The 22,231-nt window shown below is 48.5% G+C and overlaps 1 protein-coding gene across 50 annotated transcripts in view; it reads left to right on the forward strand.

Annotated features, from left to right (window-relative positions):
- Clasp1 (cytoplasmic linker associated protein 1) overlaps window positions 1–22,231 on the forward strand; it is a 228,000-nt gene that overhangs the window by 198,482 nt on the left and 7,287 nt on the right. For all 50 annotated transcript variants that reach the window (XM_075987661.1, XM_075987678.1, XM_075987669.1 and 47 more), the window contains 5 exons: window positions 2,588–2,738; window positions 4,758–5,001; window positions 7,631–7,821; window positions 9,656–9,784; window positions 21,171–21,377. In XM_075987661.1, coding sequence (XP_075843776.1) covers window positions 2,588–2,738; window positions 4,758–5,001; window positions 7,631–7,821; window positions 9,656–9,784; window positions 21,171–21,377 — 922 coding nt within the window. The remainder of the gene's footprint in view (window positions 1–2,587; window positions 2,739–4,757; window positions 5,002–7,630; window positions 7,822–9,655; window positions 9,785–21,170; window positions 21,378–22,231) is intronic.

Below are 22,231 nucleotides of genomic sequence, written 5' to 3' on the forward strand. Positions count from 1 at the left end.
CTGTGTTAGTTGCCTTTTAATTGCTGTGATAAAATATCATAACCGAGACACTTAGAGAAAGAAGAGTTAATTTGGTGTTGTGGTTCCAAAGGGATCGTGGCAGAGGAAACATGGAAGCAAGTAGCAGTCATGATGGCAGGAAGCTGAGAGCTCACATCTTCAAACCATAAGCATGAAGCAGACTAACTTCACGACTAGTGCAAGACCCCCTAGTGATGTGCCTTTTTTCAAGAAGAACACAACTTCTAAACCTCCAAGCAGTGCTACTAACTGGGGATCAAGTGTCCAAGTAGCAGAGCTGATGAGGGACATTCTCATTTAAACTACTAAATTCCACTCCTGGCCCTTATAGTCTTGTTGCCATGTGGTGATACAAAATGTATTTAGTCCAACTTCAAAAGTGCTCGTAGTCTTTCATAAAGAGCCCAATGTCTCTTCAGAGACTGTAGGCAATCTCTTCATTGTAGCCCCCTGTAAAACCAAGACAAGGTACATATTTCTAATATATAATGGCACAGAAGAGATACTACCATTCCAGGAGAAAGGAACAGTTAAAAAATACTGAACCAAAACGAGACTGAAACCATCAGAGCAAATGCTGAATCCTCTAATTCTTATGTCCGTGTTTGGGGTTTTCATTTCAAAGGACTTGGATGGCTTTGCCTCTATGGCTTTGCTGCCTGTGATGTACGTCTCTTCCTTAGGCTGATTCTGGCCCCTGTGTGCAGCTTTACAACTTCCCGGAGCAGCATCTCAGAGCCCCTTGCCCTCTCGAGGCATCCATGTAGGGACTGCCTGCCACACTCTGTCTTCGGTGGCTCTCTGAGACTGCAGGAAGACTCTCCAGCCCTTTCCCTCTCACCTCCTTCATCCAGTACCACATGGACATGCTTACCTAGTTCAGCACAGCCACCTTTTATTCAGTTGCTTTGTAGAAGCAGAAAACTCCTTAGACTTTGTTTCACTCCCTGGACGCTGATCTGGGAGGGGGGGTTGACTGAGGGCATCCTTCTCGTTGTCTCTGTGCGGAGCAGGGGCTCTCCTTACCTGCTACAGCCCCCCCCCCCTTGTAGCACAAGTCTCAACTACAGCATGACGGCAGTAGTCCAGCTCTGGCACCAACTTCTGTTTTAGTTACTTTCTGTTGCTGTGATGAAATGCCATGACCAAGAGAGCTAGAAGAAGTTTCTGTGGGTTTACAGCTCCAGAGGGAGAGGAGTCCGTCCCAGCAGGGAAGCATGGTGGTAGGAGCAGGAGACTGAGGGAGAGGAGTCCGTCCCAGCAGGGAAGCATGGTGGCAGGAGCAGGAGACTGAGGGAGAGGAGTCCGTCCCAGCAGGGAAGCATGGTGGTAGGAGCAGGAGACTGAGGGAGAGGAGTCCGTCCCAGCAGGGAAGCATGGTGGCAGGAGCAGGAGACTGAGGGAGAGGAGTCCGTCCCAGCAGGGAAGCATGGTGGCAGGAGCAGGAAACTGAGTACACATGGGCAGAGGCAGGCCTGCTGCAGAGGGCAAACTAGAAGGTAGGAGGGCTTTGATTCTCAAGGTCTGTAGCCAGTGATACCATTCCCCCAGTAAGGCCACACCTCCTGACAAACTGTGGGCCATTTATTGAAATACCGGAGCTTCTGGGAGACAGTCTCGTTTAAGCTCCTACAAATGCTGTTCAAGCAAGCAGTGTTTAAACCGTCCTTAGTCGATTGTCCCACCATGCTTTGCTCGCACTGTTGTCTGCCCATCCTGTGCTTCGTGGTCTCTCTGACTTTCAGTAAGGAGGGGTGTGACCCTCTGGTCAGCCTCTTCTCACACATCTAAAGAGCATTTGCCGACAAACTACAGGACACCAAAAGGCTTTCTCTTTTTCTTTTTTCAAACCATCTCTGTTTCGTGTTTTATTATTAGTGTCTCAGAGGATTGCAGTTGACATCACTTTCCCGTGAAGGACAAGTATTGTTTCTACAAGTGTTTTTACATGCTCATCCAGGAAGGTGGCTCATCTCTTTAAAAAAGAAGTTCATATTCCCAGCAAGCTCCTGGGCTAGACCAGTGGGAAATGGAGCCCCAGGAGCCTGGTGAGGGTAGATCCGACTCTGACTCCCAAGCTGGTGTCTTATGTTTTTTGAGGGAGAGTGTTAATTATTTCTCTGGATTGGATTCTGGGGTGCATAGCCAGTCTTGTAAAGTCTCTCTGTAATCCGAGCTTATTTCCATGTGCCTATTCCTCTAGAGTTTGTACATTTGAGACCAGTAACAACCAAACTACCTTTTCCATGTCCAGGATGAGAACGTTACTTTTCCACCATCATCACCTGTGCGTTCCGTCACCAGTGTCACTCCTGAGTTCTCCCATTCCTGTGCTTTGTCGTCCCTCACTGGCTCTCGGTGCTGTGTGATGTGTCTGGGGCAGCTCTGACTGGAGGGTGGACAGTGGCCGTGCCCTGACAGTAGCTGTCCCCTTCCCGTCCCAACTAACCAAAGACCCCAAGTACAATTAGTCTTACTCTAAATTACTAAATCATTTAGGCCTGTGTCTTGGTTTCATGCACACCTCAGTTTTTCAAAAACTGCTTTTTTTTCTTTTAAATCATAGCATGTTGGACTATGATACAGAAAACCTGAACTCTGAAGAAATCTACAGCTCTTTGCGTGGAGTTACTGAAGCTATCGAAAAGTTCAGCTTCCGAAGCCAAGAGGACCTAAACGAGCCGATTAAGCGAGATGGCAAGAAGGACTGTGAAATCGTGAGTATCCTGGGCCCACGGACAACTATGTCAGCGGCCTTGAGTCTCTCCCACACTGAACTCCCTGGTGACAGCGCCTTCTACTCTGGTGTTAAAATAATAGTACTTTTAGGGGCGAACACAACCCCAGTGTGGATCAGCAGGTGCAGGGGTGAAGATGTGACAGGCAGCCTTCCAAAGGGCAGAAGTCTGACCCATGCTAGACCCTAGAAGAACTTTAAGTGCATAATGCCAGGTGAAACAAGCCAGCTGCAGAGGGGCTAGTCTGCTTTTATTTCCTTGCCTGAGATGCCTAGCATAGGCAGATTAGTAGAAAATAGAATCAAGGTTTGTGGGGGCAGAGGGAGTGTTATTTATTGTGTGTGGGTTTGGGGGGAGAAAGGATAATGTGAAAGACTGGAGTATACATGATATGTTGGTGGTTACACAAAATAGTGAATGTATATAATGTCACTGAACCATATGATTATGGATGGTTGAAATGATAGGATATGTGTATTTACCACAACTTTTAAAACCATATAAACATAGAGTAAGAGTTGTATCCTGTTAGCAGCACAAAACATCACCAGTATGTTCCAGATTCCTGGGACTCATGTCCAGGTGAGGAAACGGGCCGCCCAGGCTAATATGGCCAAGGTGAAGGTCTAATACTGGGTCTGGCTGCATTTCTATTGCTCTGATAGGACACCTTGAGCAGAAGTAGCTCGAGGAGGGAAAGGTTTGTTTCTGCTCGCAGTTCATGTCACAGTCCGTCCCCAAGGGAAGTCAGGGAAGCCAGCTGATGCAGAGGCCATGGCGGAGTGCTGCTTACTGACTTACCTCTCATGGCTGGCTCGGCCTGCCTTCTTATAATACTCAGGGCCACCAGCCCAGAGGTGGCACCACCTGCGATGGGCTGGGCACTCCCATATTAATTAAGAAAATTGATCGCAGACCAGTCTTCTAGGGTACTTTTGTTTTCAGTTGAGTTTCCTCTTCCCAATGACTCTAGATTGTGTCAAGTTGACATAAAACTAGCCAGCAGTGCAAAACTATCAAAACCTGCCCGAGACCATTGAAAGACCACTGTGAAGACAGACGTAGGAGAAAAAAGTTCAGTACTAGGTATCCAAAGAATGAGACACTTACTATGTCTCTCAAGGTTAGAGGTAATTTTAGGATAATCTGGCTAAACCTCATTATTATCTCAAAAAAAAAATCAAGGGGCTGATTTGTGGATATTTAGACTGCTTTAGGCTCTGAGCAGTACTTGAGCTTCCTCCATAGAGGTGTTTATTATTAAGGTGTCATTGAGAAGTCCCTGCTATTGGCATTAGAGCCAGAGGTCACAGTGGTCTGAAGCAGGCTTCTCAAGCATGGGGACAATGAAGGACATACTCCTCCATTTCCAAGGAGCTCTTGAGACTGCATGGTAGTGATCCTTCAGAAACCTTGTGAGTACAGTGAATCACCAAATAACAAAGAAAAATAGGCTAAATATATACGCAGATGTAGGAACGTTCTATTCAGATGGAAAACCAATAGCCCGGAGCTGGACATATGGCTCCATGCTTAAGAGCACTTGCTGGGCTCCCAGAGTTCAGTTCCCAACACCTATATCAGGCAGCTCACAACTACTTGTAACTTCAAGAAGAGCACCCTGATGAGGCTTCTGTGGGTACAGACAGACAGACACACTTATACACTTTTTTTTAGTAAAATTAAACCTCAATAGCTGTTGTTCGGTCAGTGGCCAGCTTGCAAATGGAAACCCCTGACCCCTCTAAGAAATTCCTAAGCATCAAAGAAAAAGTGTGGCCGAGTGTGGTAGCACATGCCTTTAATCCTAGCACTGGGAAGACAGCCTGCTATATGGGTTTCTGAGTTCAAGGCCAGACTGGTCTATGTAGTGAACTCTGGACTAGCCAGAACTACGTAGTGAGACCCTGTGATAAAAAGAGGCAAAGGGGGGGAAGGAAGGAGGGATGGAAGACAGACAAATGAGCGTGTGTCAGGAGTGACTGTGCTGTGTTCCAGGTGTCCCGAGATGGGGGAGCAGCCTCACCTGCCACCGAGGGCCGGGGAGGTGGTGAGGTGGAAGGAGGCAGGATGGCTTTGGACAACAAGACCTCCCTGCTCAACACACAGCCTCCACGTGCCTTCCCAGGGCCACGAGCACGGGAGTATAACCCGTATCCCTACTCGGACACCATCAACACCTACGACAAGACGGCGCTGAAGGAGGCGGTGTTTGACGACGACATGGAGCAGCTCCGAGACGGTCTGTCTGCCTGCCCACCTCTTTATGTCCCCTACACCTTCCCTCAGTCACCCTGCCTGTGGTCCATGGACACAAACAGAAACATGGGGTCTCCTGGTCCATCATTTGCTCAGAACTGCCTATTGAGTCCCTGCTATGTGCTTAGGCCTGAGAAGCCCCCTGTGAGTAGAAGCCTATTTGTTTTTACCCTCTGAGAGCCTGCAGTCTGTCCATGAAGTCTCTGCTACTGGGGCTTCCTGGAATGCTCCCTGAGGGGAGTGGTTGACCAGGACGTGCAGCAGGGCTCAGGCACTAATAGTTGCTGTCTGTGAAGACCTTGGCCCACACTGCCCCAGCTCTCTTAACCGTGAAGGTGAGGTCCCAAAGCCATGCGCTCTTAAGCAGTGTGGCACCCGGGGTCTTCTCAGGCTGTGCCCTGCTGTGCCAGAGGAAGGAGGCAGGGCATCTGATGGTAGCTACTTGCCTATCTCATGCTTAGGGCTTTGCTGAGAGGCATATGCCCATTAGCTCCTGAAATTAGAGTTAGCAAATAGATTCAGAAAGATTAAGATACTTGCCCCAAAGAATAACTTAGGGATGTGTCTAGGGATTTCTTCTGAGTCACGTCAAGACCAGTATCCAGAGCCTGTGAATATGGTTCAGGGATTGAGTTGTACTTAGCACATGTGAGGCCCTGGAATCAATCTGCACGACCAAAGCAAAGTCCAAGCCCAGTGTCCACTAGCAGGTGGCCAGTGAGTGACTCTGCATGGGTTTGACGGTGTTCGGAACAGCAGCTTGAGTTTCTCTTTTCCCGCCTCACTGCTTACATCCACCTGTTTTGTTCTATCGCAATTTCGTGTGACTTTGCAGCTTATAGTAGATCTGTTTTGTTTAAATAGAGTTAGAGTGGAGAATTGTGTAAATTATAATCTAAATAATTAATGACTGCTTGAGTACTTTCTGTAATCATGGAATAATCAACTTGTCCTGCTGGAAGGAAAGGAAGGCACACTTCCTGGCATGAATGCTCCAGCCTGTGGGTTACAGACTCAGAATGAGCACACTTTGGAGGGGGCTGCCACATGAGGCAGGGGCTGATGCATGAGGCAGGGGCAGGTTCAAGGCACAGAAGGCAGAAGGGCCTGGCGCTGTGCAGTGCTGTGACAGAAGACAGTTCTGCAGGTGTTCAGCACAGAGGGGGCATCAGTGGTCAGAAAAGAGCCCTGGAGCTGTCGTTCCCCTGGATTTGCCGAGTGCCGGTCCTGCTGCCAGCCTGGGGTGGCCGGTGTTTGCTGTGACCCAGGCTTTCTGGAGAAGTGGGTGATTTTTCCCTTGCATGTGGGGTTGTTTCACAATTTCCCCTGTATTACTCGTGCCCAGAGATTGGAGTGTCAGTTCTTTCTTATCCACTGCCTGTGCACTGAAAGCTTATGGAGAAAGGAGGGATGGCAAGGGGAAATGGCAAGTATGCAGGGTCTTGAACTTCCTATGTGCTCACCCCCTGATCTCAGAAGCTAAAGAAGTTTGCAAATGTGCCTCAGGAGAGTGCTGGTCATGGCTTGTCTCCACAGCTGGTTCCCATGTTCCCTGTTGAGAGCGGAGTTTTCAGGGTTGAGGGTTCTCAGTGAGCATGGACAGGGCGAGAGGGACCTTCAGGCCATCTGATGTAGTTCAGACCCTGCTGGTACCCATGCGAGTAGAGGTGAGCAAGCTTTCCAGTCTTTGGATGGCATCCATTCCAGTCACTTTGATTGGCATCAGTACTGTGTTGGTTCCCAAGCCCTGCACGTCCAAGAATGGACCAGATACTAGTCAGTGTGATAGTCTTGAGGGAATGTTTGCAGTTGGAATGGAACAGATGTTTAGTAAGAGGATGGGAGCGCCTTGGGGGAATCCAATTTGTGCACGGAGTGGGTCTCCTACCGGCAGGAGGCTGTCCAGTAGAAAGCCTGGCTCAAGACTGTGAAAGTAGAAGAGAGTTTGGGAAAAGATGGGGCTTAAGCACTTGGATTTTTTTTTTTGATTATTTTTTTTATTGATAAAAGAATAAAGGAAAAAAAAACAAATTTCCACCTCCTCCCAGCCTCCCCTTTCCCTCCCCCTCCTCCCACTCTTCTCCCCCTCCTCCCACCCCTCTCCCCTTCTCCCCACTCCTCTCCCCCTCCCTCTCCAGTCCAAAGAGCAGTCAGGGTTCCCTGCCCTGTGGTAAGTCCTAGGTCCTCCCCCCTCCGTCCATATCTAGGAAGGTGAACATCCAAACTGGCTAGGCTCCCACCAAGCCAGCAGATTGCGTAGGATCAAAACTGCGTGCCATTGTCCTTGGCTTCTCATCAGCCCTCATTGTTCGTCATGATCAGAGAGTTCAGTTTTATCCCCTGCTTTGGATGTTTTTTAACCTCTGTGTAAAAATAGAAAGGGAAGGATGGTAAGAAGGGAGGCACACGGCACACTGGCGTTGTGCAGCTGGCCTGGCACTCTGTTCTCACAGCATGGTAAGAACGTCAGGAGTACACAGGGGAGGCTGGCAGCCAGGGAGGGCAGAGGAGGAGGGGAATGCATAGCACCCATCACTCAGAGTTGTGGTAGGAAAGAACGTGGCAGGAACCTATGTCCCTCGCCTCCTGAGGTTGCACGTGTGTCTCCTTAGTGCCCATTGACCACTCGGACCTGGTGGCTGACTTACTGAAAGAGCTATCCAACCACAACGAGCGTGTGGAGGAGCGGAAGGGTGCGCTGCTGGAGCTGCTCAAGATCACCAGGGAGGACAGCCTGGGCGTGTGGGAGGAGCACTTCAAGACCATCCTGCTGCTGCTGCTGGAAACTCTAGGGGACAAGGACGTAAGCACTCTCACGGCCAGAGCATGATGCCTTTCCTGAGCAGGGCTGAGAGCTCTCCTTTGTGGCGTCTGCGCCTGACTTACCTGCAGACCCCGGTCTCCCTGTCACTGTGTGTACCCTGCCCAAACCCATTAGTGTAGACGATAGCCTGCCAGGCTTCATCTCCGCATGAGTTTCACTTTTATCTCGTGTGAAATAAGGTAATAGAGAAATTTATTTCCACATTTTTTAACTAATTTGCCAGGTGATGGTAGTGCACACCTTTAATCCTACTTGGGAGGCAGAGGCAGGTGGATCTCTGTGAGTTTGAGGCCAGCCTGGTCTATAGAGAGTTCCAGGACACTAAGGGCTACACAGAGAAACTCTGTCTCAGAAAACAAAACAAAAACAAAAAACAAAACAAAACAAAAAAAACTAATTCATGTGGTCACACAGTACATGCGTGGAGGTCAAAGGACACCTTTCGGGGGTCACTTTTTTCCTGCCTCCATGTGAGTTTTGGGGATTAAACTCAGGTCATTGAGCCCCCTTGCCTATCCAGAGTTTGTTTTTTAAAAGCCTTATTAAGTGTTGCGTTTCATGAAATTCCATCTTGATTCACCCTGTGCCTGTGTTAGAGCTAATGTTAGCATGGCAGACAACAGGTTCCCATGGTGTATTCATGGTTAGAAAACAAAACCTTCATGCTGGCACATTTGAATGTGACAGACCAGGCTTTGCAGCATGCATGGGCTGTGACTACCCCTGATATGCTTAGTTGCTAACATCGGTGGAGGTGAGTACAGTTGGGGGAGGTGATCCAATCCCAATCTTGCCTCCAACCTATGGAGCAGGCCCACAACACAGAATTGGGAGGGAACAGCTGGGATTAAGTTTCTTAAGTAATGGTCCATCTTTCCACATTGGTTTTGCATGGCCTAGCAGACACAGTTGAGAGGAGTTCCAAGAAGCTAGCACAGTGTGAGGTCACAGGCCAGACCCAGGGTCACAGAGGTGGTGACTGATGGCAGCAGGAAGTGGGGGAAGGAGAAGCAGTAAAAGCTGCCCTAGAATTGTTTTCTGACTCTCGGGGTCAAAGTCTGGTTTAGGGGTAAGTAAAGATTAGGAATGTTAACAAAAGGCCCACACTAACTTTTCTTCAAAGTCCTGTGCCTATGGAGGCAGTTACACTTGGCTGAGCTCTGCGGGGAGATGGGGTGATGTCACACGGAGGGCAGGTGCTTTCTGTGTGCGTTTGCACAGTGCACAGTTGAGTGACAAGGAATCAGGATGTGCTTCTTGGCTCTGTTTGCAGTAAACTCTGCTCTCTCTTCTTGAGATTAGGCGTCTATTTGGAATGGCTTTTCTCCAGACACATGACTTGGGCTTTAACAGCTTGAGGCCTGTTGCATGGTGACCTCATCACCCAGAAGGTCAGGAACAGACGCAGGTCTCCAGCAGACCTCAGAGAGTTCACAGCCTGGCAGACCTCTGTCCATGACAGGGTCCCTGTGCGTGTCTCACAGAAAGGTGACTCAGGAACCCAAGCTTCCATTAAGTCTAGAACATCTAGAGAACTGACCTTGAACTTAGGTCTGCAGTACAGGGTTCATTCTAGAAGCCTTTGCCAACCTCTCCATGTGGTGGGTCCTGAAGATGACACCGTGCATCAGTGCCTACCCTCTTGAGGTTGACTGTCTAGGAAACATGTGTTGAGTAGACTTGTTATCCATGGAGAGGGTCCCAAAAGAGGCCAGGCCACCCAGAACATGTTTAGCCTGTGGGCTCATGCACGCTGTAGGCATGAACAAGGGCACGTACTATTAGGTGACATTTCTTTTTCCCTCACACCTAGCATTCCATTCGAGCTCTGGCACTGAGAGTTTTACGGGAGATTCTGAGAAACCAACCAGCAAGATTCAAAAACTACGCAGAACTGACGATCATGAAGACCCTGGAAGCCCACAAAGACTCCCACAAAGAGGTTGGTTAGCCCTGTGACCATGCACAACAGAACTGGATGGAGGAGGGCAGAACCCAAAATGAATGTTGAAGCTTATGAGTCTTTCCCTTGTGAACTGGCCTGGGTTGTATGGAGTAAGATTCCTACTGCTGACATCAAAGCTAAGGAACTGCATGTCTAAAATGCTTACAAAGTGCATCTGTGGTTGCCAGGTCCCAGCATCTCCACTGTCCTTAAGCGAGCAGGCAGGCTATATCTCTGTGCCTCGTACATGTGGTATAGATGATGGGCTCTCAGCAGACACTGGCCAGTTACTTGGTGGTGTGTTGAGCCCCTGTGATTTCTACTCTATGGATAGGCTAGAGACCTCCAGAGTCTAGTCCAGGGCTGGGTACATGGCCTAATGACTTGGGGAAGTGTCTGTTATACAAGGATGAGTACCTAGGCCATCTCCAGAATCCACATTAAAAGCAGATAACCCAGTACCCAGTAGAAGGAGACAGGTATATCCATGGCATTGCTAGCCTACTCAGAAAGCTGGAGCAAACGAGACCCTGTCTTGGGAAAGAGGGAGGAGGGGAGAAAAGATGGACAGCTCATGAGGATTGACAGCGGAGATGGCCCTCTGGCCTGTGTGCACTCGCACACAGCAACAACCTCCATCAACACACACGTGGAAACCAGAATGGCAGACTTAGAACTGGAGCAAACTCAAGATGACAAAGAGTAGGTATGATCCCACCAAGCCATGACCGCTTTTCCAGTGCAGGCTCTTGGTTATGCATAACTATTGTGAGAATGCTCTGGATGAGGACTTAAGTAGGGCAGTTCTTATACCAGCAAGGGAATGAGATCCTGAGGGTAGTTTTCCTCCTGGCCATGGATTGGCTGCTTGGGCCGTTGCTGCTTTGACCTCCTCAGATCGTCATCTGGAGGAGGGGGTCTCTGTCTCTCTCTGCATATAGGCACTAGGAACATTTCCAACAAGGGACCGAGTCTCTAAAACCTGGCTCAGTGGCATGATGGTGACACCCATGTTTGAACAGAAGGTGCTCCGCTTACAACAGCTAACTTGAGCGTGTAAAGCAGACAGGCTCATATGGTCAACTTCATTGTTCCCAGATGAAGAAGAAAGGGCCCAAAAGGCCTGCCCAGTAGTTCAGAGCAGAACAAGTATGGACCAGGCCTTGGCTCTCTTAGGAGGGACAAACTATCTTGCAACAACTTTGTTTTTTTAATAGCTTGTCCTTAAAATCAATGATGAAAAATTGAAGTGAACTAGGATTCAGGTGTGTCCAACCAGCAGTTTGGATTCCAGACTAGCTATAAATGCAGTGTAATTCACACAAAATTGTAAGCTTACTTAAAAGACTGGAAGAGGCACACACGCGTGTGTGTGCGTGTGTGTGTGTGTGTGTGTGTGATGTTTTTCTTTAGTTATACTATGTTCTGTGTATACACGTGTGTATGATGCACATATTGGAGACAGAGGACAGTTTATTGGAAATCAGTTCCTTTCCTTCTCTCATGTAGAATCCAGTGGTTCAAACTCAGACCATCAAGCTTCAGCAAGCACCTCTACCTGCTGGACCTCACTCTTCTTTAAAACTCAACTGTGCCATTCTCAAGCATGTGCTTTGTAGATAGCAGTGTTAAATATGGCAATGTCAAAAAGTTAGCCACACCTGACAGGTGGTAGTGGCTATTTGGTGACAAAGGACAGGCTTGAAATGAGATTAAAGTGAACTAAAGGGGCTGGAAAGATGACTCTGTGGTTAAGAGACTTGGCTGCTCTTCCATATGACACAGGTTAGACTCATAGCATCTATATGACAGCTCTCAACCAAATATGCAATTTCTGTGCCAGGGGATCTGTGACCCTCTTCTGGCCTGTGGAGCCCTAGGCATGGCGTGGTACACATGCATATGTGCAGCCAAAATACCATACACGTATTTATTTATTATTGAACATTTAATTAACTAAGTTAATGTGATGTTTGAGTACTTATTATCCAGCTAGAAGCTATCTCTTTAAACTGAGCATCCAGTTTAAATATTGAAAACCTTTACAGTGGACTCTTAAATATAAGTTAAAAATTCACTATTTTATTTTTCTTTTCCTTGAACATGGTTTAGTAAGTATGAGGTTCTCTTAAATTGCCCAGGAAAAGCGTGAAAAGATCTCCTGTTTTAGATACATTTCCCAGTATTCTGTCGGCATGGGAGTCCTGTCACCAGAAGGTGCCACACTGCCATCACAGTGACCTGAGGGTGCCAGCGGGACATAGTGTTCTAAGGTCTGTTGGCAGGCTTTCTCTGCTTTGCATGTCTGGGCTCACCTTGACTCTATGCCCTTGCCACTTCCTCCTGCAGCTCAGACTGCCACATGCCCCAGAGCGGCTCGGGAGCACCTGTATGTTTAGGTTTGGGGTTTGGTTTTTATTTTTCTTGAAAATTCTTCAGCTCTCCTTCTCTCTCTCTTGCCCTCTCTCCCTCTCTCTGACACTTACGTATGTGCACATATAATTGTGTAGGCAAATCAGCCTTAGGTGTCCTCAAGTACACCTTTGATTTTGAGGCAGAATCTCTCACTGGCCTGGAACTTGACCGGTAGTCTATGCTGGCTGACAAGATGCCTGCCAGCATCTCCCTAGTCCTGTGACTGAAAGTGCCACTGCACCTGGTTTTTATTGTTGTTGTTGTTGTTGTTATTTTATTTTCAATGAGTGTGTATGGATGTGAGTGTGCTCATGCCTCTGGGTACATGCGGGTGGAGGTCTAGGACAGTGTCAGAGGTCACCTCTCTCCTTTCACTCTGGGCTCCAGGCGTCAAATCCAGGTTATCGAGGTTGTACAGCAAGTGCTTTTACTTGTTGGAGCCATCTTGCCAGCCTGGCTTTTATGTGGGTTCTGGAGATTGAAGTTAAGTCCTGCGCGAGGTGTTACCAACTGAGAAACACCCCCCCCCCCCGACACACACACACTTGTTTTAACCAACTTGTCTCCATCCCTGGTCTCTGGTTCTTAGGATTCTTCGAGATAGTTAGCTGAACATGCAGTTGTTGTGGTGGCCATGCTGGTGGCTTCATTTTTGTCTATTGTATTTTCTTACATTTAGTACTTAGGACTCCAGCCATGCTTAGATGGGATCAATGGTGCTTTTAGGTTTCTGTGTCCATCATCCAAAGGCAGAGTCTGTTTTCCTGTCTGATCAACACTTCCAAAGTGTGCACATCCCAGGGGGCCTCTCTTAGAACTACTCTCTCCTAAAATGGAAGTGATTTTACCTTCCCCAGCAAAGCCCAGGCCTTAGTAGGAGATGAACACACATCCTGGCTGGCTCACACAGAACTGCTCCAAGAGATGGAACACCAGCCATCTTCCCTGTCACCTGTGGATGTAAGGCAGAGACCGGAGAATCTCTGTAAGCTCACAAGCCAGTTAGGCTAGCTCACACAACAGCAAGCTTAAGAGAAACCCTGGTGGGAACAAGGTGGGAGGTGGGCATGATGTCTGGAAGTTGTCCTCAAGCTCCCCGTGATCACTGTGACACACACACACACACACACACACACACACACACACACACACACACGTGGGGGATGGACACAGAGAGAAGCAGAGCAACATGCACAGTGCTTATGTATTAGTGTTTAAGGTGGGGGATGCTGGAGAGATGGCTCAGCAGTCAAGAATACTTGCTGCTCTCGCTGTAGAGGACTGAGTTTCTTTCTCAGCATCCATACCACCATCAGTAGCCCCAGTTCCCGGGGACCCAATGGCTTCTTCTGCTAAGGATACTGCATACATATGGTGCACATATATACCTGCAGGCAAAATGTTCATACACATACTTTCTTTAAGATTTAAGAAAAGGCTGCTATTCAACATTGGAAAGGTAGGACTGGCGGCAAGATGGCTGTTTTCCTTATCCATGAGCTGAAGTCAGCTGTCGTAGGTTCCTAGAAGAGCTGTGAGAGCCGAACATGGTTCTGACACACACACTGGAAATGCAGGTAGTAACTTCTCTGAAAGCCACCATCCACAGCGAATGGCAAACTACAGAGACAAGACAGGTGGGTTCAGAGCCTAGCTTACAGCTGTATTTTAAAGGCTGGTGTTGGTCATCTTAGACATAGTCCTTTCATAGTCCTATCTGAGTAAGGCATTCTCTGCCAGGATCTCGGCTGTCTGTGTAGTAGACACTGCTGAGTTTTTGTCCCTCTAACATTCGTGGAGTTCCTGAGTGCTGTGTTGGTGTTTGCATTCAGCAAACATCTTAAATGGCCGAGCTTGATACAGCGGGCTCTATGATAATTTCACTCATGTGAACACTCTTCTCCTTTACATCTTTAATCTGTTTGTGGGAGCTGACTGCGAATCTCTTCTTTGACAGTCAGTGAGGGTTTGATAAGAGAACTAACAGCCAGGCATGCTTCTGAGGCCTGTGTCTCAGTAGAAGCCGCTGCACCCTGCTCCAAGGATAGGTAGGACCCATTCCTTCCTATACAACCTGCATATACAGGACCATATGAAGTCAGAGTAGTCTGTCTGTCTGGATGTTTTATTTTGTTTTGAGCACCTTCTGTTCAAACATGGGTGTCACCATCATGCCACCAACCCAGGTTTTAGAGACTCGGTCCCGTGTTGGAAATGTTCCTAGAGCCTATATGCTGTGTACTATATGGTTCCAGCATAGAGAGACAGAGACTCCTCCTCCAGGTGAAGAAAAGCAAAATCAGACCAAAGTCACTTGAAAATAGAAGGTAAAAAAAAGCTCCCCAGCTGCCTGGCCTTCCCCAGAAGTAGGGTGTACTTGATCAGTCCTTTGAACAGATAACTGTGGCAGAGGAAGCTTGTCCTGAGGGGTCCTCCTTGAGGTACCTATTAAAATTCCCAACCAGCCCCATCTCCATGGCCGTCTGCAACCTCCAGGGTAGCAGAGCCTAGAAGTCACTACCCCTCTGTGGACCTTGCTTTGTCTTAGCTGGTAGCCCCAGGCCCAATCAGAGGGTTATCTCTGTCTCTTCCAGTTCCAGGATATCAATAACATCAATAACAGCAGCGGCTGTTGAGTAACAAACTGAAATCCTCACAGATTCTAAATCCCTTACGTTTTCCATGAGCCCAATGTTGGGATTTGACCAGAAGCCCCATTTCTTTTGGATATTCTTGCTTTTTAATGAACAGACAGAGTCAGAAACCTAGATAGCATCGTTGTGCGGTCCCTAGTTGCCAAGCCAGCAGTCTCCTCAGTGACACCCACCCCTCTAGGCACCTAGCCAGGGCCGGGGTGGGGGTGGGGGGCAATACAGCCTTCAAGTCTGTGGTTAGTCTTAGTTTTTTACAGCAGAGATCATTCTGTGATCACTAGCAAGGGACCCTGGGGATGGAGCTGACTAGGAAGGTCAGGGTGGACAGCCTGGACAGCAAGAAGGACAAGGAGAGAGAAAACTAGAGCTGGGAGCACGGTCTGGGATGTACACCCAGGCCAAATCCCACTTATGGGGACTGCAGGAGTGCTCCCCATCAGGGAGTCAGTGCAGTTTCCATGGGGACGTAACCTTTTCCACCTCCAGGACTGTCAGAATGGGCCAGGCCTAGGTGGCACGGCTTCTGAAGGCCGCTGCAGTTGGGTGATAGATGGCTTGGCACACTGCTCAGAGGCTGTGCCTAGACAAGTCACCAAGGCTCTGACGTCCAGGGTATGACATGGGGAGAAGCTGCCTTGGGCCCCTCCCTGTGGTCAGGTGAGGTGACTGGCCCAAGCCCCCCACCCCCATCTTCTATTGAAGAAAGTATTCTCATTTAAAAGAAAATAAAAGAAAGGTTATTACATTTGTTTATTTTCTTATTTTGTGTGTGACACACACAATAAAGTAAAATATAATTTACCTCATTTCATTGACTAGATCCAAGAGGACATTTAAATTCAACTTCAACAAAGCCTCTATTTAAATCACAGTAAAAATGACTTAGTCCCTGAGGGGCTTCCCGCTTTCAGTCTGTTCTGCTATGCCAGCCTTGCCAGGCCAGCGTCAGGGCTGGTACTGTAGACTTTTAGAGATGGACAGTGGAGTTAGGGATGCAAAGAGGGATTCGCTTCTCAGTCACTTCCCTGTGCAGCAACTTTGGGGTGGTCCTGTACCCCGCCAGTCCCCACTCTACCCTCCCATTCCACAGCATTGCTCCTGATGACCCCAGGCTACCCAATGAGTAGGTAGCTCTCTTGTTTATTATTAGTGAGAATGTGAGCATGGGGGGAGGGGCATGTGCACACAGCACTGACTACGTAGAGGTCAGAGGACAAAGGGTAAGAGTCATTTCTCTCCACCAAGTGGGCCTCAGGAGCAAACTCAGGTCATCAAGTTTAGCAGTAAGTGCTGTTACCCACTGAGCCGCCTTCCTGGTCGTGAGTACACTGCCCTTGGTTTCCTCGCCTCGGAGGGTTTTGAAGCCCTTACTTGTCTGTGTACCTGTTTTTCAAGGAGAAGCACCCATCAGGTTGTGGTGAGTGATAAGATTATATAGTCGCAGATAATTTAACAATGTTCCAGTCAGTCCTTCCGATAGCTTTCCTGAGGAGAGAACAGGCATGGACATGGGAAGGGTTCCACCTCAGCCTCTATTAGCTGCTGGGTAACAGAATTCACTCCAACTGGAGCCTCCAGAGCCTGAGCTTGCTTTGTCTCTCCCTCTTGATCTTGGCTTGTCTAGATGACACCATGTCAGGGTGGACCCATAGTTACACTCCACTCTTGGTTGCGCTAAGTCCCAGCTCCTAGCTGTGCCATTTTGCCTCATTGTTATTAGTATTAGTATTAGTATTAGTATTAGTATTAGTATTAGTATTAGTATTAGTATTAGTATTAGTAGGGTGTCTCTATGTAGCTCTGAACTGGAGCTCCACACGTAGAGCTGGCTGGCCTCAAATGCACAGAGATTTGTCTGCCTCTCTGCCTTGAGTGTTGGGATTAAAGACATATGTGACCACGCCCAGCTCTTACCATATGTCTAATGGACACCAAGACGCCATGTCGGCTGTGTTTGTTGTGAGTCTTTCTGACCAGTCCCAGAAGGTGGCATCAGCATCTCTTTAGCTTCTAAATGCTCCAGGAGCTAAACTCCAAGTGCCCTGGGGAAGAGCTCTTGGATTCTTGCCATCGTTGTTTTTGGATGTCTGCTTTTTTTTTTCTTTTCTTTTTTGTTAAACCGCTCTCAGTTGTTCCCATGCATCTGAGACAGGGCCAACTCAAACTTGGTGCACTCCAAACCCGCAGTCCAAATGTCGAGAACTTCTGTGCCTTAGAATTAAGAAACCTAATCCTTAAGCAAACATTCATCAGTATTTCGAGTCATGATCCCATTTCCTTAAAAAGCTAGGAGCACAGGAGGATGAAGAGATCGAGGCCAGCCTGGGCCTGGAGCTAGACCTCACTGCGCAAACCAACTACTGTGACAGCCTTTCCCTAGCCAGACACTTATATCCTTAACAATGGACAGGACGAGTTCTTGTGTTTCTACAGACAGAAGCGAAATCAAAATACAGATGTGAGCTTCCTCCTGCTGTGAGCTTGCTCCTGCTGACCTGTGTGTCTTCCCCCCACACCCTTTTTAAAGCTCCCTCAGCACTGGTAGCCACCTCGTCTGCTGAGCATGCTGCCTCCTTTCCTTCTGTTACTTGTGTTTACTTTTGTTCTCTATTTGCTTACATTATAATCTCACGTCTTATGTTACAGAGAACATAGGGCAGAACCTAAAGTTCACCCTGATACAGGCAGCCTGCCAAAGCCAGGGTTTGGCATATGGAGGGAAGTCAGAACACTACCTTCTCTGCCAAAACCAGTGTCTGTCTTGAGGAACTTGCTCTCACCCTGGGGGAAGAGAGGGCCTTCAAAGCGACTCATCTTGATGTGCAGTCCCTGGCAGTGGCTTTCCAGATGGTCTCCAGAAACCCGGTGCACATGATGTGTTTGTTGAAGTGCTTTATGCCTGCACCCTCTAAAGCCCCTGATGTCCCTAGAGGACACACTGCTGGAGTGGGCTCCCTGCAGCTTCATGCCCGTGCCCTCTAGACCCTCGAGGACACACTGCTGGAGTGGGCTCCCTGCAGCTTCATGCCCGTGCCCTCTAGACCCTCGAGGACACACTGCTGGAGTGGGCTCCCTGTAGCAGACCTGACAGGGTGTCTTCCCAGCAGCGCACTGTATGGCAGCTCACTTGAATCTCATAGCAACAGCCTGAGAGACGGTCTTCCCGCTGGAGGCACTAGAGGCTGGCGTCTTTGGGCCTGACTGGCAGAGACTGGGACCTGACTTTCTCTCTGTCTACAAGTCTCTGTTTATTCTACTCTCTACTCCTGGTGAGGTCTTCAGTTCTGCTCACCACACGGCAGTGTTTCTTAGAGAACAAAAGTAAACACAAGTAACAGGATCAAAAGCGTGCTCTAGTGTGGCGTGGGAGGGTGAAGGAGGGGCAGGACACCCATGTGAGCCCTGTATGAGGGATAGGGCATGTCCTGGATCAGCCAGTCTAGGGTAGTGGGCAGGAACAGTGGTGAGCATTGCAGTAACTATAGCAGATTAGCACTGCACAGCGCTCCACCCCATGCCAGGGCCACCGCTCAGGTGTGACTCTTCTGCATGCTCCCTTCCAGGGCTGTTACTTCTGACCTCACAAGACACTTCAGGTAAATTTTATCAATGTCTCCTTGCCAGGAAGGTTAATGTTAATGGCAACTTTTCAAGGTAAAAAGCATAAAGAAGAAAAAGATCCCATAATCAGATCACTCTGAGGGGTATGAGCCATTTTATACACTGTCACTGAGATTTTTGTGTGTATGTATTTGTGTGTGTGGACTCTAGAGGTCAGCTTCCAGTGTTGGCCCTCAGATGCCATCTCCTTTTCCTTCAAGATGAGATCTCACTGGCATAGAGCTCACCAGTTCAGCAAGGCTTGTCACCTGCCAACTACCTCAACAGTCCCCTTGTTCCCGAGTCCCAGCACTGAGATTACAGTGTGTGCCGCCCTACCTGGCTTTTCACGTGGGTGCCGGGAGTCAAACCCGGGTCCTCATGATTCCAGAACATGCACTTTAGCATCTGAGCCATCACGCACCTCACCTGAGATTTTCAGAGTGAGGGATGTCACGTGATGGTGTGAGTAGCTGACTCTCCTGGGAACTGCATGATGAAAATCCCGCCACTAACATGGCCAGTCCTGAGTGTGTTAAATGAAGTGGCCATGGCTGTGACTATGGTAGCTCTGTGGACTGATGAGGTATGTCCCCCAGCAGAGCAGTGTTTGCAGAGAAGGGCAAACCCCAGCCGCTGACGACTGTGGGGATCAGGTGGTAGGCAGCATCTAATTCAAGTTCCCAAGTGACAAAACCTGTGTGGCCTCAGAGCCCAAATATGGCCTGGCCCAAGTGGCCGGTCTGGGCGTGGCTACCCCACACCCCACCCTGGTCTACCATGTGACTTCACAGGTGGTTCAGATGCTGTTTCCAGGACTCGTCACTTGTAAGGATGATGGGCCAGCAAGATGGTTCAGTGGGCAAAAGAACTTCTGAGCTGAAAAGAAAGGCAGCAGGATAGGCTGGAGAGATGCTCTGAGGCTAAGAGTACTTCCTGCTCTTGCAAAGAACCATGCATCACAGCTCACAACTGCCTGTCACTGTAGTTTTAGGGCCTCTGGGGACATTCTTGTGACTATAACCACACAGACATGCATAATTAAAAGTAATTTGTTTGTTTGTTTTTTGTTTTGTTTTTTAAGACAAGGTTTCTCTGTAGCTTTGGAGCTTGTCCTGGAACTCTTTCTGTAGACCAGGCTGGCCTCTGCCTCTTGAGTGCTGGGATTAAAGGTGCACCACCACTGCCTGGTTAAAAGTAACTTTTAAAATATATTTTTAAAGGCTATATATTTTCTCACTGGGTAGGGTAGAGCACTTGGGAGGTAGAGGCAGGCAGATATCTATGGGTTCAAGGCCAGCCTGGTCTGCAGAGGGAGTTCTAGGACAGGCTCCATAGAAAGACTCTATCTCAACAAACAAAAATTCATGGTTGGCAGGATAGTTCAGCAGGTAAAAGGGCCTACTGACCTGAGTTGTCCTGTGGCCTTTATACACATAGCATGTCCATGCCCACTGCCCCAAAAATATGTGTGTGTGCACATGAGTGTGTGCACGTGTGTGTGTGTGTGTGTGTGTGTGTGTGTGTGTGTGTGTGTGTGTGATCATCACAAGGGTGAAGATGATCCAAGCTTCGGGGTGTCGGCTTGTCTTGTTACTGTGTGAAGATTGGACTGAAGAATTAGTTGCAGAGGAGGGTTGAAGATGAATGTGCAGTCCAGGACTGGGTCAGGGGAGAGCAGTAGATTCTCACTGTACTCTCTAGGAGAGCCCTTGCTTGTGTGCAGCCTGCTATCTTTGTTTACATAGCATTTACCTAAGGTGCTTCCTTGCTGTGAGTCATCCCATTTTACAGATGAGGAAATAGAATACTAGTTTTTACAAGGGGCGTACAGTACCCTAAGAGCTTTCCAGAAGTCAGAGCTGCTCCCTCAGCCATGTGGTAGTCATCTATGCACTTCCTAAAAAGTGCACAGAGGGAGCTGAGAATGTGGTCACTCAGTTGGGATGTTTGCCTGATGCAGTCCTGGGCTCCATCTCCAGCACTGTGCAAACTGGGCTGGTGGTACCTGCGTGAAATCCCAGCACTTGGGAGGTAGACATGGGGATCAGAAGTTCAAGGTCATTCTCAGCTATATAATGTGTTAAAGCCCAATCTGGGAGACAGACTTTTTCTTAAATAGGTGGATGGATATAATTAATTAGTTAATTAAAAATTAAAAATTCAAGGTAAAGAGCATCATGAGCGCAGATTCCTGGTCACCAGCTTCCACAAGAGATTCCCTAGGAAGACAGCCTTCTCCCAGATCCAGCCCCTCCCAGGGACACCAGTCTAGAAGACTAATTTTCTCCAGGCTTTGTGTCAGAGGGTCCCATTGGCCCTTGGAAAGTATTGACTTTCAGGTCCTAATCTTCCAGGGTAGAGATTTTCTACTGCTATGGTAAAAATTGTCCAAGGGGTCCTTCTCTGAGACAGCACCCTGGGGAAGGCTGAGAAGCCACGTTGCTAAGGAGATGTCACGGTGGTGGGGCAGCTGTGAATACATGTGCAGTTGCTGCTACATGAGTGGGGACACATTTGAAGACTACCCTGCTTAAGTTTTGACCCCAACCCCTAGGCCTGTACTTCCTTTTTCCACACAACAACCCAGGTTGTTTTTAATTTTCCTTAGCAGTATTAGAGGAAGTGGGTCATTGTATCTGACTTCTGGAGTGGTGTTAGTCTTTTTCAAAACTCTCGAGGCAGGCCCCACTCACTCTGTGGTCCCCTTTCAGGTGGTGAGGGCTGCCGAGGAGGCTGCATCCACACTAGCCAGCTCCATCCACCCCGAGCAGTGCATCAAAGTGCTGTGTCCAATCATCCAGACGGCCGACTACCCCATCAACCTGGCTGCCATCAAGATGCAGACAAAAGTGGTGGAGAGGATCACCAAGGAGTCCTTGCTGCAGCTCCTTGTCGACATCATCCCAGGCCTGCTGCAGGTACTCATCCCAGTGAGGTCCAAGTCAGGCTGTTCAGCATGAAGAGGGGCAGACGGAAGCCCCAAGTGATGACACTGTCCTTGGGACCTACATCGGTTCTATTTGCAAAGGGTTTTGTTTGCATATTTTTAATAATGAGTTTCATCATGGCCTTTTCATGCTGTGCATTTTGTCATGTGTCCCCCATGTCCTTCTGTCTCTCCTGAGGATCCCTTCCCTCTTCTGCTCCCATGTCCTTCTCCTGTCTCTCCTGAGGATCCCTTCCCTCTTCTGCTCCCACGTCTTTATTTACTTTTTTGCTAGTTTGTTTGATTTTAAAAACTCAGGTTTTACACAAGAGAATATTCTCTAGCTGATGCTTATTCTAACTTATTAAAATCAAGCAAAGCCCATTTAGCTGTAGTGTCCTTTGGTAACGAGGCAGAGGGTCTCAAGAGCACACGTCCACTGACGACTAGACTGGAAATCTTCCTAGTCCTTGACAGCCTGGTGCGTTTCCTACGGGTTTCTTCCAGGAGTGTGGATGAGGGGTTATTCACAGGAAGATGAGTCCCTCCCAGTGCTGCACCGATGGAAAAGATGTCTCTCCCTTCTCCTACCCCCGTGACAGGATGTTGACAGGCCCAGTTTTGCACAAACACATCTTTGCCCACGTGCTCCTCCATGCAGCAGAGGAGAACTGACAGTCCACATCACCCTGTAGCTCCAGGAATGAGCCTTCTGTTTAGTGTAAACATGCGCTGTGCATGGCTTCTACAAATGCCTTTTGCATACCTTGTGTGGCTCAGCCCTGGGCCAAAGGGTCGCAGGGAGTATACATCATGCATGCTTTGCTGTCCTGTGTCTGTGTTTGA

Source organism: Microtus pennsylvanicus, chromosome 10, assembly GCF_037038515.1.
Source record: "Microtus pennsylvanicus isolate mMicPen1 chromosome 10, mMicPen1.hap1, whole genome shotgun sequence".
Taxonomy (NCBI): domain Eukaryota; kingdom Metazoa; phylum Chordata; class Mammalia; order Rodentia; family Cricetidae; genus Microtus; species Microtus pennsylvanicus.